The 18,166-nt window shown below is 52.5% G+C and overlaps 1 protein-coding gene across 12 annotated transcripts in view; it reads left to right on the top strand.

The window, feature by feature from the left end:
* Positions 1-18,166, top strand: part of ARHGEF10 (Rho guanine nucleotide exchange factor 10) — a 144,907-nt gene that overhangs the window by 38,526 nt on the left and 88,215 nt on the right. For 11 of the 12 annotated variants that reach the window (XM_057303400.1, XM_057303403.1, XM_048226249.2 and 8 more), the window contains exon 2: positions 17,486-17,555. In XM_057303400.1, the coding sequence (XP_057159383.1) occupies positions 17,519-17,555 (37 nt within the window). In that variant the 5' untranslated portion in view covers positions 17,486-17,518. Of the gene's footprint in view, positions 1-4; positions 4,328-17,485; positions 17,556-18,166 lie in introns of those variants that run through there. The other variant, XM_057303402.1, reaches the window with a different exon arrangement.

Genomic DNA, 18,166 nt, shown 5'->3' with positions numbered 1-18,166 from the left:
CAGCGCAGCCCCCAGCTTTACTGTGGTGACCCTGTGCTTTCAGCCCAGCAGACAGTGCAGGTAATGGGTGTCCTCCTAGCTCCTCTGAGCACAGACAGCGCAGGTGACGGCCCGCGTGCAGTCCCCAGGCTTCAGAAGTGTGTCCCCTGCGCCCTTGGGCACAGATACTTCGGATAAAGGACCACAGGTAGCCTCCCAACTTCAGTGGGGTGCCCCCTGTCCCCTGGCACAGACAATGCAGGTAATGGGCCCTCGAGCAGCACCCCAACTTCAGGGTGGCCCCTATCCTGCGTACAGACAGTGCAGTTAACAGATCATGAGCAGCACCCCCAAGTTCAGCAGGTGTACCCCTTCCAGCTACGCACAGGTGTGGCAGTAACAAGCCCACGAGCAGCACCCCCCAACTTCAGCATTGTGCCCCGTGTCCCCTGGGATGGTGGTAATGGGCTGTCAGGATCCTGCAGGAAAGTCCTCCAGGTGGGGGCTTGGAGGCTGGAGTAAACCAGACCCCACTCAAGTTCCATGAGAAATGAGGAGTTGAGGTGTTTATTTGGAAGAGTAATTTCCCTTTTTCTATAAAGACAAAGTCATTGGTCTACTTTAGGATGAAGGGAATTGCTACTTAAGGGATAAGTGTGTTTCCTCTTCTCCCAGAAACTGAAGCAGGTGTGCAGGCCGCAGGTGCCTACTTATTCCCACCTGACGACACTTCTCTGTGAGACCCTGAGTTTTGAACATAAACACTTGAGTAAATGATTCAGCTTGTCACAGGGCATCAACGTTCAGAAGAAACAGCAGATATATTTGATGTAATGTACTATTCATGTCGGTGACTCACTTTTGCTAGAGGTAAAACTTCTCATTAACTCAAACCTCATGGGCTTCTGTCGTTTCTCTAGTTGAGCCACAAAGTGAGACTTAAGTAGCTCTCAGTATTCCGGATTTGGTGCAAGAGTTACTTAGTTTCCCTGCAGGTAGAGCATTGCAAGGGATAACATTTTCTCTGTTCACTTATTGCTTACAAATGTATTCTGAACATCTGTTTCCTAGGAAATCTCTTTTGTTAGAAAGGGAAGATGAGACTTACTGTTTGTGTGTTCTTAAAATATAATTTGCTACTTAATCTAACGGCATTTATTTGATTGGCCCGAGGATAGGATTTAGTGGCCAACATCTAGGATTAGGTGTATTGTGTCTTTTTGTCATCAGATACAGACTTTGATGATGTCTTGTCATTTGTCTAAGATGCTGTTTCCTAATTGATCATTCTTTCCACCGAAAGAGTTACAATGAGGGTAGATAAAAATTCAAAATTATTCAGGATAGCCTTTTACCTTTTAAAAGTTGAGCTTGACTTTCTAATTTTACTGTATGTATCATCTAGATATTCTGAAGTGCCATATTTTCTCTGTAGTTTCTTTTGTGATGGAGTCAGAAGGAGAGTCTTTAGGAATTCCTTTGGATAGAGGCATGCTGGTGGCTTCAAGGGGCTTGGCCTCAGGAGCCCTGGCCTGACTTCTGGAACTGCTTGCCTGATGCGGGGTGAATCAGGTTATCCCACAGAGTTTCTGTTTCCTACTTATGAAATTGCTGGAAGGTAATATCTATGTCTTTTTATACAGAAACTGTTCTGCCTGATGAAGAGCAACTAAAAATGAGGTGATTTGGGCTGTCTTATTCTATAAATAATAGTTTTAAAATCCCCTGTCGTATATTTTATTGCACAAAGAGTCCTCGGAGGGCTGCAATGAAAGATTGAGATCTCAGAGCACGTTCATGTTGATGGATACGTTGCTTACAGTTTGCCAGGTAGGAAGGTAAGTGGAGAGAAATACGACAGAAGGGGAAAGAAGCTGTGAAACATTCATTAGGTAGGTAGCCTTCTACCTTTCTCAGGAAAGCCTTGGGCCAGTGTACTTTTGGAAGAAGAGGGGGAATCCTGTGGCTTTGCAGCAGATAGGGGAGTTCCAGGTCTGGGTAAAGCTGACAGGGGTCCCAGAGGAGAGCGGAGTGCATTCTGCAGCAGGGTATGGGCAGGGCGGGCTCCAGGGGTGGCTGGGAGTCTCCCGTGTGACAGTTGTGACAGGTGAGGGCTGCGAGCAGGTTCCCGGCTGAGGACAGGAGAGGCACAGGTGGAGAGCTGGCCGAGCACCTCCTTCTGGGCCACCAGCCTCACCCAACACACACAACCTTATAGTCTGTCCCTGTCACTCCAATTCAGACTGTCAGAGTTGCCAGGGCGAGGCGTTTGTTGGTGCTTCTTTCTTTGCATGTGTGTGAAGTTTCAAAACTTTGATTATGGGAATGACAGGTCATCGGAATGTCTGTTACTCTTTTATTTTCTGCCCTTCTTTAAGTCACTGCAGTGAATCGTACCTGCTAGTGGAAGGGGCTCTCTGTGGGTTATTTCCTATTTTAATTAAACAATGGGAAAACGACCTTTTGAAATATTAAAAAAAAATCCTTTGTGAGTGTTCATGTTTTTCTCTTCCAGGAACCAACTTCCAGTATCAGAAATTATTTTTTAAAGTGAAACACAGCCTCAGAGCTGTTACAGGGCATGTGCCCTCTGTGAGGGGGACACATGGAGAAGGAGTGTAGGTTGTTTAGGAGCTCGGGGAGTGGCTCAGTGTGCTCCCACAGGAGATCGAGCCCCCCTGTTAGCCTTCCCTGGTGGGGGGCTGCTTACCTGGTGGCTTATCCTGGGTTCTGGAAGCTTGAGTCACTTACGACTTGAACTGGGGAGTTTATGAAGAAAACAGAAAGAAGGGTGAAGGGTGCCTCTATCCTTTGTCCTCGGACAACTCCATATAGCAAAGGGGCTCTTCACCTGTGAGGCGTGTCGGGATCCCTGAGGGTGTGGGTTTTGCTTCATGGGCTGAGGTGGTGTCTTTGTCCTTATCTGGGCCAGAGCCATGTTGTCTGGCTGTGGAGATCCAGACCCTTACATGTGGACATTATTATTTTTAAGAAAGAAATATGGACATTTGCTTTGAGATAGAAATACCAAATGGAAAACTGCAAAGTCACACGTAGACATGATGATCAAACCTGGGGGATCTCTCATTAGTAGGGCCAGTGATGTAGAGGTGCCCGTATGAGAAAGGCCAAGGAATCACATTTGATAGAAGTGTGCTGGGCACACGCAGTGTTTTGTTCTCTTATTTGCCCTGTTCCTCCGAATGGAAAAATGGAATGGTGACTGGAGCTTGATTTCTGATTTTATAGAATGAGAGACAAGTGAATTGAAAGAGCAGTGTTCATGCTGACGTGGTGCTCAGTGCCCAGTGAGCGAAGGTTGGAAGCTTGGACTCGGGAGCGTTGGTGTTCAGGGAGGAAGTTGTCGGAGTTTCCAGCACATCGAGTCACTTGGCTGGTCTGCCTAATCCAGCCAGGTCCTGCCTTTTTAACAGCAGCTTGAGAGTGGCTTGAAACCCTAGGGCATTGGCTAAGCAGTCTAGATGAGACACCTGTGTGGGCCAGTGTAGACACAACCCAGGGAATTCCAGAGCTAATGATGAGCACGTTTCTGAGGCCGGAGTTTGCTTCTCTGTGAGAAGCGTTGAGCTGGAGTGGAAAGAATTCACTCTGTCTTTTCACTCACCGTGTGAGCAGGTCTGAGCCTGGCAGGGCTGGTCGGATCAGACAGCTGAGAGGTTGTGGGCTGTTGCTTGCTCCCTCCCAAGGACAGGGACTGGGCTCCCTGCCCGGCCAGCCCTCTTGCTGCATAAGCGATAAGAAGGTTGCTTCGTGTTTGGTTCTGGAGCCCGCGGCTCAGCAGGGTGGTGGCAAGCAGCCCACCGGCAGCGCTGGTCATGCCCGGTGTGTCGCCTGCTCCCTGGGGAGGAGCTGCTGCCAGATGTCATCTGCGTGGGTTCCGTGCATTCAGCCAGCAGAAGCCCTTCTTCCAGAGCCGCACCCCTGAGAAACCCTCTCTCCACGTTCCTGTGCTGTGTGCAGCAGGTCCTTTTCCTTGGACCTGAACTCTCCGCTCCTGTCGTTAGGTGCCGAGGCCACACAGGACCCAAGTCTCCGTGAAGGCCCAGTTCCGCGTGGGGCAGACGTGCGGGACTGAGGCTGAGCCTGGGCGGCCTGCTGACATGGCTGCAGGCTCCTTCCTGAACACCGGTTTGTGAGGACATCACAGGAACGAGGGACAGGTGCACCGGTCTGCCTGAGCACAGGAGGGTTCCGGACAGCAATCCCAGGTGGTTGGTGCAGGGAGGAGAGATGTCTGTTTCCCAGGACCTCGGCCAGAGGGAGATTTGGACCCTGGGAAGCATCTCTGCTCAGCTTTCTCGGATGAGCACCTCAGCAAGGGGAGGAGGTGTGTGTGCTCACCTGTCATTGAGGAAGGTGTCTGGTTTCAGGTTTCGTGTGCAGGTGGATTCCTCATGTGGCTCATTTTCCTGATGGTGTTCAGGGTGCAGTAGGTAGACCCCCTTGTCCCGGGCATCCTGGCTGTTCAAGGGTCCTGGGGCACCTCTCCCCCCGGGGCTTTGGACCAGGAAATCGGAGGGAATCAGTGGTGAAACCATCAGTGTAGACCTCCATTTCACCCCTGCTGAGATGGACTGGTGACTGTGATAACTGCTGTGGAAATATGAAGCAGGTGACTGGGCTGGGGTGCTGAAGGGGAGGTGGGGTGGTGCTTGCTATTCACATAGGGACCAGGTAGGACTTCACTAGGAGGGTGATACTTGAGTCAATATCTAAAGAAGGTGAGTGATATCACATCAAGAGCATTCAAAACGGAAGAGAAAGCATGTGCAAAGGCCCTGGAGTAGGGCAGGAGCATACCAGGTATGTCCAGCAGCAGCAAGAAGGGCCCTGTGGCCACAGGAGACAGCTTAGGACATGATCTCAGAGAGGTGACAGAGGGTGACAGAAAGCCATTGCAGGGCTGTGACCCCATGGGACCCTGTTTCACTGGGCCATCCTGGCTACAGTGTGGAGAACAGATGATACAGGTTTGAGGATGGGCAAGGGAGGTCAGTGATGAAGCTTTTCCAGCAACTCAGGCAAGAGATGAGCTCCACTGTGGACCAGACAGGTGGCCTTGGAAGGTGTGGTTAGTCCTATTCTGGGTACATCTTGAAGATGGAGCTCATGGGATTTGCCCACAGCTTAGATACCGGGGATGGGAGAAAGGAGGAACTGGGGTTACTCCCAGCTGTTGTGGGTTGTCCTGAGCGAGGAGAAGGAGGAGGTTTCTGGGGGGTAGGAGCAGTCCCCGGTGGATCTGCTGAGGTTTGTGTCCGGGGGAACATTTCACATCTCCTCCCTCAGCAACGTTCAAGTACAAGTATCCCCCACTTTTGAAAAGTTCATGGTAAGACACGTAGCTTTTTGGAAAGATCTATGTTATTACCCGGCTTCAGTGACAGGAAGAAACCTAAGGAGGGTTTGCCTCTTATGAAAAAAGTCGAAAAGTGAGCATTGCTGTCAGCATCTGTTTTGGGGAGAAGCACGACAGAGTCAGCGTGCACCCCAACCAGCTCCTTCCTGGGAACCGCTCTCCGTGTCCAGCCACCAGCGCTTTGAATTGTGTCCGTGAGCGTCTGCTGTGCTTTATCTCCATTTATGCTGGGCATCCGTTAGGAGTTGTGTCCTGAGGCCTAAGAAAAGCCAAAGAGAAGTAATTTTGGGGTCTGAGCGTGCTCACTGATTTTTCCACATGAACGAATGGTAGTTCCTTCTTTGGTTTGCACCATTTCTGCTGTAAAGGGTTTCATGGGAACACGGTACTTTCAAATAGCAGGGGATCCTGTACCCCATGCTGCAGGGGTAGCTTGAGTCTTGTGCTGCAGAGAACATTCCATGACTTACGGACTGTATCCGTGGAATTTTGGATCTCTCACACCGTTCACTCATGTTGCCCAGCCCCACCCCGGCCTCTGGCAACCGCCAGTGTGTTCTTTGCACTTATGAGCTCATTTTTAATCCACTTAAAATGAGATCACATGGAATTTGTCTTCCTCCATTTGTCTTTCTTACCTCAGTTAGCTGTGGATCCATCCACGGTGTTGCAAATAGCAGAACTTCTCTTTCTACGGCAGAATACTGTTCCCCTGCGTATGCATTTTACTGTATTTTCTGTTTCCATTCATCCATCGGTGGACACTTAGGTGGTTTACACACTAGCTATTGTGACTAATGCTGCAGTGAACCTGGGGGTGCAGGTGTCCTTTCAAGGTAGTGTTTCTGGTTTTTAGGGTAAATACCCAGAAGTGGGATTGCTGGATCATAGGGTAGTTCTAGTTTTTGTTTTTTGAGGACCCTCCACGCTGTTTTCCAGAGTGGCTGCACCAGCTCACATTCCCACCAGCAGTGTAAGAGGGCTCCCCTTTCTCCACATCCTGGTCAACACCTGTTATCTCTTATCTTTTTGAGAGTAGCCTTCTGAACAGGTGTGAGGTGGTACCTCATTGTGGATTTGATCTGCATTCCCTGGATGGTCAGTGATGTTGAGCATCCTTTCATGTACCTTTCGGCCACCGGTATGTTTTCTTTGGAAAGCTGTCTATCCAGGTCCTCTGTCCATTTTTTATTAGATTTTTTGGCTATTGTTGTACAAATTCTTTATATCTTTTGCATATTAACCGTTTATGAGTTACACGATTTGTAAATGTTTTCTCCTCCCATTTGGTAGGTTGCCTTTTTATTTTGTTGATGGTTCTTTTGCTGTGTGGAAGCTTTTTAGTTTGAAGTAGTCCTCCTTCGTTTTTGTTTTGTTTTGTTTTGTTGCTGTAGTTGCCTTTGCTTTTGGTGTCAGACTCAGAACGGCATCACTGACGCTCATGTCCAGGAGCTTACTGTGTTTTCTTCTAGGTGTTTGTGGTTTCAGAGCTGTGTTAACATCTTTAACCCGTTTCAAGTTAATTTTTGTGTATGTTGTGATGTAACGGTTCGGTTTCATTCTTTTGTACGGCGTGTATCCGTTCAGTTTTCCCCACACCATGCACTGCAGAGACTGTCCTGTCCGCACTCCTGGTTCCTTGGTTGTGAATTGGGTGGACACGTGTGGGTTTATTTCTGAGCTCTCCCTTCTGTTCTGTTCATCTGCTTCTATGCTACCACCAGACCGTTCTACTGATGACCGCGGCTTTGCAACGTAGTGTGATGTCAGGAAGTGTGATGCCTCCAGTTTTGTTATTTCTCAAAATTGCGTTGGCTATTTGGGGTCTTTGCGGTTCTCTACAAATTTTAGGATTGTTTTATTGTTGTGAGAAACACCATTGGAATTTTAATAGGGATTGGATTGAATCTGTAGATAGCTCTGGGTCAGATGGACATTTTAACAATATTCTTCTAATCCATGAACATGGAATATCTTTTTATTTATTTGTATCTCTTTCAATTTCTTTCATCAGGGTCTTAGAGATTTTTATTGTACAGGTTTTTAACTCCCTTGGTTAAATTATTCCTAGATTTTTTTTTTTTTGGAATGTGGTTGTAAATGGGATTATTTTCTTAATTTGTCTGATAATTTGTTATTATGTATAGAAATGCAACGGGTTTTTGCATATTGATTTTGTATCCTGCAACTTCACTGATTAATTTTAGCCATTTTTTGGTGGCGTCTTTAGGGTTTTCTATAGGTAGTGTCATGTTGTCTACAAATAGTGACGGTTTTGCTTCTTCCTTACCAATTTAGATGCCTTTTATTTCTTTTCTTGCGTAATTGCTGAGGCTGGGGCTTCCAGTACAATGTTGAATAAAAGTGGTGAGAGGATATTCTTGTCTTGTTCTTAGAGGAGAAGCTTTCAGCTTTTCATTGAGGATGATGTGAGCTGTGGGCTTGTCATGTAGGGCCTTTATTATGTTGAAGGACGTTCTCTCTAGACCCACTTGTTGAGAGTTTTTTTTTGTTTTTTTTTTTAAGATTTTATTTATTTATTTGACAGAGATAGAGACGGCCAGCGAGAGAGGGAACACAAGCAGGGGGAGTGGGAGAGGAAGAAGCAGGCTCATAGTGGAGGAGCCTGATGTGGGGCTCGATCCCATAACACTGGGATCACGCCCTGAGCTGAAGGCAGACGCTTAACCGCTGTGCCACCCAGGCGCCCCGAGAGTTTTTTTTTTTTTAATCATAGATGGATGTTGAATTTTGTCAGTTGGCTTTTCTGCATTGATTGTAATAATCATTTGATTTTTATTCTTTTTGTTAGTATGGTATCTCATTGACTGACTTGCAGATGTTGAGCCATCCTTGCATCCCTGGAATAAAGCCCACTTGATCACGGTGTTTGATCCTTTTAACATCTTGCTTATTTTGGCTTGCCACTCCTTGGTTGAGGATTTTTACATCCTTTGTCAGGGCTGTTGGACTGTAGTTTTCCTTCGTTGTATTGTCTTTGTCTTGTTTTAGTTTTGGGGTAATTTTGGCCTCCAAAAATTCATTTGGAAGTATTTCCCATTCTTTCTTAAAGAGTTTGAGAAGGGCTGGTATTCTGATTTTAACATTTGATACATCTCATCAGTGAGGCCGTCTGGCCTTGGATATTTGTTTCTTGGGAGGTTTTTGATTATTGATTCAATCTCCTTACTAGTAATTGGTCTGTTCACATGTTCTGTTTCTTCATGATTCAGTCTTTGTACGTAGGAATTTTCCATTTCTTCTAGTTTGGACAGTTTGTTGGCTTGTAATTGTTTACGTTAGTTTCTCCTGATCCTTTGTATTTCTGTGGCATCCACTGTAATGGCTCCTCTTCTACTTCTGGTTTTATTTGAGTCCTCTCTCTCTCTCTTTCTTAGTAGGTCTGGTGAAAGGTTTGTCAGTGTTATCTTTTCAAAAAAAACCAGCTCTTCATTTCATTGATGTTTTCTGTCATCTTTTTGTCTTTATTTCCCCCACCCTCACCTTTGTTATTTCCTTCCTTCTACTAACTTTGGGCTTATTTGTTCTTCATTTTCTAGTTCCTTGAGATACAAAGTTTTGTTGTTCATTGGAGATTTTTCTTGTTTTTTTATGTAGGTATTTATTGCTACAAACTTCCCTCTTAGAGCTGCTTTTCCTGCATCCCATAGGTTTTGGGAGTGTTATGTTTCCATTTTCATTTGTCTCAAGGTATTTTTTCTGATTTTCTTTTTTTTTTTTAATTTTTTTTAAGATTTTATTTATTTATTTGACAGAGATAGAGACAGCCAGCGAGAGAGGGAACACAAGCAGGGGGAGTGAGAGAGGAAGAAGCAGGCTCATAGCGGAGGAGCCTGATGTGGGGCTCGATCCCACAACGCCGGGATCACGCCCTGAGCCGAAGGCAGACGCTTAACCGCTGTGCCACCCAGGCGCCCCTCTGATTTTCTTTTGATTTCTTCTTTGACTCATTGGTAGTTCAGTAGGATATTGTTTCATCTCGCATGTTTGTGTTTTTTTCTCATTTTCTTGTGATTGATTTCTATTGTATACCATTGTGTTTGGAAGAGGCGCTTGGTATGATTTCAGTCTTCTTAGATTATCAAGACTTGTTTTGTCACCTAACCTGTGCTTTCTCCTGGAGAATGTGCATGTGTACTTGAGAAGAACGTGTCTTCTGCTTTTGAAGTGAATGTTCTGTCCGTGTTAATCCATCTTGTCTGATGTGCCACTTAAGGCCGGTGTTTCCTTACTTTCTGTCTGGACCATCTGTCACACGTACTCTACCTTAAGACTTGGTGAGGTTCAAGGAGAAAATGCTCACCACTTTGGAGGGCTGCAGGCTAAGGAGTCTTTAGTCTCCTAATTATCATCATCTTCATGGTCATGAGCCTCCACTCTTGCCCTGTGGCCTCCTGAGTGCTGCCCTCCATGCGTCTGGCCCTCCTCCCCAGTACTCTGACCACCTCAGCCCCCTGACCAAACACCTCTGTGAATCTCCTCTGAGCCCACGCTGAGGCTCTGCCCTGGACGGGGGCTGCAGGTCCCCATGGCATGTGAGCTGCCTTTCCTTCTGTCCTGGGGCCTTACACCTCTCCATCTTCCTCCGGGAAGCACTCTCTTCTCCCCAGCTCTGGGCTCCTTCTGTCCTCGCAGAGTCTTAGCTGGCTCTATTTCTGCATCCCTGCCACAGGACTGCTGTGTGGGCAGAGTGACTGTGCCATCTGGACACCCTCCTCTTCCTCTTGCCGGGGTCTACAGTGTGGCTGCAGCCAGTGTTGGCTGTGTGGGCAGCCCCAGCACCCCGGGGGTCAAGTCTTGTGGGGGAGGGAGCAGTTGGGGCTAGGCCACCCCACCCCAGGCTGAACTGCTGCCCCCTGGTGTTTGAGGAGAGTGGCTCGCTGTGCCCCGGGGCGATAACTACTTATTCTGGATCTGACTGATGTAATAACACATCTGCCTGGTGCCCCTTCTTCTCTGTGGGAGCACCTTATTGTGCTTCCTGTAAGTAGCACCCTCGCTGTGGGACTGGCAGCACTGGGCCAGCCCCTCCCCATATGGAGGCCTTGCACCCTGGCACAGTGGTTGCCCTGCGGGGGCACAGACTCAGGCCCCGGGGGCCTCCCCAGAGACTTCCGTTCTGAGGCCTGGTGTCCTTGTCTGTGAGGACCTTTTTTAAAGTTGGAATTCACGTTCTACACGAGATCTCTGGGCACGTGTGTCTTAGGGGAGGGACTTGGGATTTTACTGTGGGTCACGTCCTGTGCTGACCCTTTCCTGGTGGTGCCCGTCCCTGTCCTTGGATCGGGCACAGCGTGGTATGGGGAATTACAGGGAGGCCTGAGCAGGCTGAGGAGGGGAACAAGCCCTAGAATTAATCAGGGAATGAGAGGCCTTACTGGCAGACTGCCCCGGGGGTCGCGGGGGGGGGGGGGGGGACTCGGAAGGTCTTCACTGGGAGCCGGGGCAAGTATAGTCTTTCTTCCCTTCTAGGAGTAACTTCTGCTAACTTGTTTTATGAGCATAATATTTAATGAAAACATTTCTGGAAAACATTGTCTGTTAAAGACAGAATTAACTTACTCTTCGGTAAGTTGTGGTCACATGAAGCAATTGTAATTTTGTCCAGGTGATTTTGAGGTTTAGAGAAAACTCTGACTTGTTCCGACTTGGATGACCCATGTTTGTGCATTCAGTGTGGGCAGGCGTCTCAGGAGCTTTCCCGGGGATGTGCTGTTTGGTGGTGACGCATTTGCCCTCTGCGAGTCTCCTCTTGGTAAACTGATCCTCAAAGGGTGAGGATAGCCGTCTCATGGATACTGGCAGAGCTGGTGTGGACCCCAGCCCTGGGGGCTGGCCCCTACCCACCCCGCATCCCAGACTCTATGAGACAGCCAGCAGTCCATCCAGTTCTGTAGTTTGGCCAGTAGGAGTGAGTGGCAGGGGGAGGAGACAGTGTGGCCCAAGGAGAGGAGAGGGCAGGAGGGGCAGCAGGGGAGGGTACAGGTCTACATGGTCCTGGGGCCTCCCCGCCTGGCTCTCTAGCTGCCCACATTAGGACCAACCAGGAGCACCTGCTGCACCCAGCAGCTGCCCCCTGCTCCCTTCTCCTCCCTCCCCCTTGCCCCTTCCTTCCTCCCCCTCCTTCTCCCTCTTCTTCTCTCCCCTCCCCCTCCCTTCCCCGCCTTCCTCCCCCACCCTCCTCTTCCTTGCTTCTTCCTTCCTCCCTCCTCCTCCCTCCTCACAGTTTTGCTGAAAGTGAACCACTTTCTGTGTTTTGTTCCTTATTAGTAGGCCCCTAAATAAATAATTAGGTGTATATTTTTTCCAACTCTGCAAATGTGCAGAGTATGGCTCGGGCATTAGGCAAAGGTTACGTGCATTCCTTCTTTTAAACCAGCATGTAGCAGCCTGTAGCTTTTCCAGTGAGCCCTGTTTGGAAAGGCCTCCTGGTTGTGTCCCCATCCTGAACCACGCTACTCCCTATGAGGTGGGCACAGTGGGAGGGGTGGAGAGGGACACTGCTCCTTCTCTCTCCTTTCTTTCTGTCTCTAGAAGAAAGTGATGGTGCTCCTGTCCTGACTCTAGGTTGGCGAGGGGTAGAGAACAGAGCAATTAACAAGAAGGTGAACATACAGACGAATTCAGAATTCATCTCAGCCAGTGTAGAGGCCCCGAGGGGGAGGAGGGAGGCAGGGGTGCAGAGGCTAGTGGGTCTGGGGTAGGGGAGGCAGGGGTGTAGGGGTCCTAGGGGAAAGGAGGCAGGGGTACAGAGGCCCTGGAAGGTGGAAGGAGGGAGAGGTGCAGAGACTAGAGGCTCTGGGCAGGAGGGGAGGCAAGGGCGTAGCACTCCTAGGGTGAAGGAGGCAGGGATACACAGGCCCTGGTGGGCGGAGGGAGGGAAGGGTGCAGAGGCCCGGGGGGTGGGGGGGAGGCAGGGGTGTAGAGGCTAGAGGCTCTGCGGGGGGAGGCAGAGTGTAGCAGCCCTAGGGGGAAGGAGGCAGGTGTGCAGAGGCCCTGGGGTGGGAAAGAAGCAGGGGTGCAGAGGCCCAGGTGGGGGGGGAAGGAGGCAGGGGTGCAGCAGCTAGAGGCTCTGGGGAGGCAGGGGTGTAGTGGTCCTAGGGGGCAGGAGGCAGGGGTGCAGAGGCCCTGGAGGGTAAGGAGGCAGGGGTGCAGCGGCCCTGGGGGGGTGCATAGATGGTGAGCTGCAGGGGCCAGGCGGCGGGGAGGGAGGGCCAGGAGAGAGTGTGGGTATGGGAAGCACCTCAGCCCCTACGTCTCCACGGCTTCCCTCTCTTGTGAGCTGAGGCTCCATTTCTGAGACTTTCAGTTAGATGCTGGACCGTCTCTGCTCGGCTCCTCCAGCCTGTGGTCCCCACCTGGTCACTCTCTTCCATCCTGGGACACCCCAGGATTCTGTCTCGTCAGGCCATGAATTGAAGCCATTCCTAGTCAGGATTTACTCGTGGAGTTATTTTGTTTCACTGAGGCTGGGCATTGTCCTTTTCCACAGGGACAGGCTCCCTGGGAAAAGAAGCGTCCTTTCCTTGTGGCTGGGAGCAGAAGCCATCTCCTGCAGGTGTGCGGAAAGATTATCTGTCCTTCCTTTCTTGCTTTTGTGAGCATTACCTTAACTGTAAAAACGTTCCGTGCAGGAGGTTGGTGCGTTCGGTCTGCAGTGAATTTTAATGAAACTTAGACGGTGCCGTTCCAGCAACACGTGCGCCGTGAGATCTTGCGTGCTATTCCTTGTCCCTCCATGGTCTCTGTGGATGGAGAGCCTTGCTGATGTGACGTCCATCCAGAGGCGGTCCCAAACGGAGCGCACCTGCGGTGGGCCTTCGGGCTTTCCTGGCTCACGCTGATTGCTCAGCGTCCAGCTCCCTGTCCCTGGGCTCTGTCCTTGGGGTCCTTTTAGGCATGAGGGCCCTGAGGCTCCTTGCTCCAGCTGGTTTCCGCGCTGATGCTCTGACCCAGCCCCTTTGGCTGGGACGCTGGGCGCCGTGTGCATTTGACACACCGTGGCAGGACCTCTGGTCCTGGCCCCATCAGTGGTGGTGGGCTCGCATGAATCTGGGCCGGGCACAGGCCCAGCCGCCTGCCACCCATCTTGGCGTGACCCAGATTGTGGGGAGCCTGCTGGAGTGGATGTCAGGGAGCCACCCCGGGCCCCCAGTGCATGAGACTCTCTGCACTCAGCGGAACTGAGCCTGCTGTGTGGTGAGTGAGTGTGTCCCCTCCGGGCTGCTGCCCCCAATTTAGGGACGTGGGGTCATCTCACCCCCAGCAGCCCTGTAGCTGGACCCCGCAGGTGGGTTGCACAGCTGAGGACACTAAGGCATGAACTGCAGAGCCTTGTGCAGCTGGGAGAGGTCAGGAGAGCAGGGTGTCCCCCAGAGTCCTGGCCCTCAGCCCTCTGCTGCTTATTCTCTCTGCTGCTTCTCAGCAGAAGGGACCTTGCTTGTGAGTGTCCTGCCGTCTTCAGATTCAGAAAACTGAGCGTTACTGTGGTCACAGGGTAGGAGCTGCAGGAAGCACCTGTCCCCGCTGCCTCAGCATCGTGCTGCACACGTGCCCTGGGTGCTCACCTTGCCCGTGTCCACGGATGGTTCAAGGTGCGAAGAAATGCCACAGGAATAGGTTCACGTCTGTTTCTGTGACGTGGGGAAAAGCACGAAAAGTGATCTGGGTGTTGAGTGGCTGCCCCGGCCTCGGAAACCATCTCGTGACATGGAGCCACACAGCCTCCAGACATGTCCCACGGAATCGTCCTGTAGGGCTCAGCCTCACCTCAGGCTGCTGCTCTGACGGAATGCGTCATCTCTTTGTTTGAAACCGCGATCTGGGTGCACAATGCAATCTTTCATTAGGATGCTTAAATTGGAAAGTGACCACAGTAAGACAGCCCAGACTGGAATTATGTCATGCTGCCGTCCGTCGGAGGACAGTGTTGTGTAAGCGAGTCTCGTCCTCTGCCCCGAGGTCAGTCTTGGGCAGAGCCGGCTGCAGCCCAGCTCGTCCCCAGAACGCTGTCCACAAATGCAGAGGGTCCCCAGGGAGGGCGTCAAGAGTCAGGCACCACGGGAAGGTGGCACAGACATGCGGGTTCAGCACCTGCTAGGTTGCGGGGGAAGCAGGGTTTTCGGTGTGGCCTGAAGCATCCAGGAGTGCAAGACACGTCCGCGGTGCTGAGCAGGCTGTTGGGGATGAGTGCACGCAGGCCTCCGAAATCCAGAAGCAGAATCGTGTGTTTGCGTGTCGGCTGCCTGGAAAGGTTCCTTCTCAGGAGCATGGCTTCCCAGGGATGCTGGTTTGGGGAGAAAACCGTCGCAGAGCATGCTGTGATCTGGTGGACACTCACCAGTGATCCAGAACACAGATCCTGGTACCAGAGGCTGCCTTCCAGTCCCCGCTAGGCCACGTGGTGAAGTGAGCCCCAAGCTGGCTCGGAACCGGTCCGGCACGTGCAGGGGCGCTGTGAGCGTGAGCTGTGTGCGTCCAGCGGGGCCAGCCATCGGACTAGCAAAACCTGCAGCGGCATCTTTCGCGCTGTGCCCGAGTCATAGGTGAAAAGGAGTGCTCAGTTGGACTTTGTTCTTATGTATTTAAGTACAATTAGCATTCATGAAATTTGTACTCTGTGGTTTGGAAAACAGTTGAAGACAAGTGAACAGTGTGAGGAGAGAGGAGAATCGTGTTCAGGCAGGAAGAGCCACGTGGCCGGCCGCTGCGGCTGGTGCGTCGCAGCTCCTCCCGGAGGAGCCCCAGGCAGAAACACCACCACATTGTCCCCCCGCCAGGAAGGATAGCTTTTTATGGCCGTGCCCCCAGCTGGTCTCATGCACGAGCAGAACCCGTGCTGAGATCAGACCCAGTAGAAAGCTTTGCTTTGCCCGAAAGCCCAAGGACCCCTCTGGCTACCCGGGGCTCTGTAACTCGGGGATGTTGTCCATGCAGCTCAGAAAATGCAGGATGTCTGTACCCCTGGTCTGTGGCAAGAACGTTGAGTAGCTGCACACGCTGGAGCTCACCTCTCGGATGGCTAAAAATACCAGTTTCCCTTTTTTCCTCACTTCCTCTCACGACTGTGGAATCTATTGTCCCCTCTTCCTGCGGATACGTCGCGTCTTTCCTGTTCCCCGCAGTGCCTGTGGGGTCTAGGCGCACTGACCGGGAGGGGCCGGATCCAGCGTGGGGACCAGCCCGGTGTTTCCTTGTGTGACCAGCATTGGCGAGAATCACCAGCATCCTGGATACGCTCGTGCGTTACATTTGCAAGCTCACCTGTAGGACGCGTAAGCGTTTGAGCCTTTTTGACTCACTTCCTTGGGAGAAGGCACTCCCCTCCTTGCACCTCTGAGACCTGTGTGATCTCTGCAAACCTGGCGTGTGCCCTGTCCCTCCTGTCGCCCATGGCCCCAGAAGAGGCGGACCGTCCTGCGTCAGTGCTGGGTGGTTGGGCAGAGCGTGTGTGCGTGCGCGCAGGCTGTGAGCCCTGCAGACCACACGCTCGGTGCCTTGAACGCGGTGGACGCTGGTCGGACGTTTGCTGGCTGACTTGGAGTGGTGGGCATGGTGTTCTGTGTCAGGGTCTCCGTGCCTGTGTCGCTCTCCCTGTGGACCAGGTCACTGCAGCCTGAGGCCACCGCAGCGTCTCAGGGAAACGTGTTGCCACCTGCATTATTTCCTCCTGTAACTGCTGTGGTCTGCACACGTCTGTCTGGTTTGGGAATCGAATGACAGTTTCTGGCCAGGAGGGTTAACTATGCCGTGGGCTCTGTGTCCACCACAGAGTATCTGTCGCATTGAATCTCTGGAGAGGGCTGGGGATGGGCCTAGTGGCACAAATGACAGACAGCAGCATAGCTGGACCAGCGCCCACTGCCACGTACAGAGAGCCCGCTGTGTGCCAGGCCCCTCCTGACCCCCTCTGTTTGGATGTTTTACCCCTGCAGCAGCTGAGGCTGGCCCTGCTGCTGTCCCTGCACTCCCGGTAAGGGACTTGGCCTAGAAACGTGGGACGCTCTGGGGCTCCCGGTGGCCTGCAGGAAAGCAGGGAGAAGGGATGCAGCCCCAGCATGGACGTCCGTCTGTCCTGAGTCTCCCCCCGGGGTGGGTTCCTAGAAGCCCTCCATGACTTGGTTCCTTCATTTTGAACCTAGCACGGGAGTCTGTGTCACAGAGGTGTGATGCGATGAAGCCAGTGACAGGCCTGGAGCACAGCACGGAGATGCTCGGGGAGAGGGGCTGGTGCACGGCTGTGCGGGCAGTGTGGGTGACGCCCCCGTCGGTGCCCTCACCAGCATCCCTTCTGCTGCACTGGCTGAGAGAGCTGGCAGGGTGGGGAGGCATCGCAGGTGTGTTGGCAAAGGACCCAGAGCTTGCCCTGCCGGCTCCTCCAGCCTGTTCTCCTGTGCACCACAGGCAGGCGTGGGCCAGACCGTTGTCCCTGCCATACCCACCCTTGGTGCTGTCCTTGCCGCCTCAGAGTCTGGGCATTTGCTTTTCACGGGGCTGTTGTGGTAGAAGATGGGCAGGTGTCCGATGCCGTAAACCCTTGTGAACAGGGGAGCTGGCCACAGGATGGCCTCCTCGGGAGCTGGGGACGAACGTCCTCGCCAAGTGGCTGGTTTCACACTTATTCTCAGACTCGTTTTCTTCCGAAAGCACAAGGGAAACAAAAAGTGCAAAAAAGAGGAGAAAAAGAATAAAGCCCAGTGTGCAGACCTGGCCTAGACCCCAGAGCTTAGGGACTGAAGGCTTAAGGGACCATCAGCCCGGTCAGCGATCCTGGGCGGTGAGTTGTTCATCTGAAGCTGAAGCTGCAGGAAGAGGAGGGGCAGCCGTCTGACCTCGGGCTCCTTCCTCTCCTGGACCATCGTGCTGGACTGGGAGGGGTCTGCCTTTTAACCCCGGGTGCGGAGGGAATCCTGGCTGCGACCCCGGTGAAGTCAGGCCCGGGGGACTCTGTGTTCTCAGAGGCCTGATTTCAGGGGGGAGTGGATGTTCTTGTGGGGGAGGGGGTGTGCTGGTCCTTCAGTGAGCGCTGTGCCTGGAGCTGAGTGCCCCACGGAGCTGACGGCAGCCCCTCTGCCTGCGGTGACCGTGGTGTCTTTCCTTCCTCAGGGGCCCAAGGAGCAAGGTGTCCGCAGCTGCGCTATGGATGAGTCAGAGCCACCCGCCCCCGCTCCCGAAGGTAACGGGCGTCCTGCAGGGGCCCTTTCCAACTTGGGGGTCCTTGGGGAGAAGGGGAGGGTCTGACCACACGTCTCGAGGAGGTGGAGCTCTGAGCCCCCTGCCTGCCCAGGCCCCGCCCTCACTTTGGGGTGCCCTGGCTGAGCCGCCTGCTGGGCCCTGGGCACCCCCACGGGGCACGCGCCGGCCTGGAATCCTGTGAGGTCCGCCTCCTCCCTACCCGTCACAGACCCACCTGGTGATGAAAAGGGCGGGCCTCCTATTGGAGAGACTACGTGCCTGTGGGTGGAGCAGAGGGCGGTTTCCAGGTCTGCCTGCCGCCCTTGGCTCACTCAGGGAAAGCGCAGACCTCCTTTGTCCAGCTGCTCTGTACTCGAGGACCGTGGGGGAGGGGCCCAGTCCTGTCCCCTTGCCAGAGCTAAGGTGCTGCTGGGGAGATGCGGGGCATCGGAGGGCCTGGTGGTATCACTCCCAGCTCGCAGGGCACGGCCTTCTCAGGGCTTCCGTCACCTGCGGCTTTGCTGGACATGCCACCCCGGACAGACCTTTGTGTCCCCTGCATACCTGGAGGCTGCGGGACCTGAGTGTCTAGAAGGAACCCCTGCGGGGTCA

The sequence above is a fragment of the Ursus arctos genome, unplaced genomic scaffold (genome assembly GCF_023065955.2).
Source record: "Ursus arctos isolate Adak ecotype North America unplaced genomic scaffold, UrsArc2.0 scaffold_27, whole genome shotgun sequence".
Taxonomy (NCBI): domain Eukaryota; kingdom Metazoa; phylum Chordata; class Mammalia; order Carnivora; family Ursidae; genus Ursus; species Ursus arctos.
The sequence above is the reverse complement of the archived record's forward strand: the minus strand, read 5'-3'. Positions and strand labels throughout refer to the sequence as shown.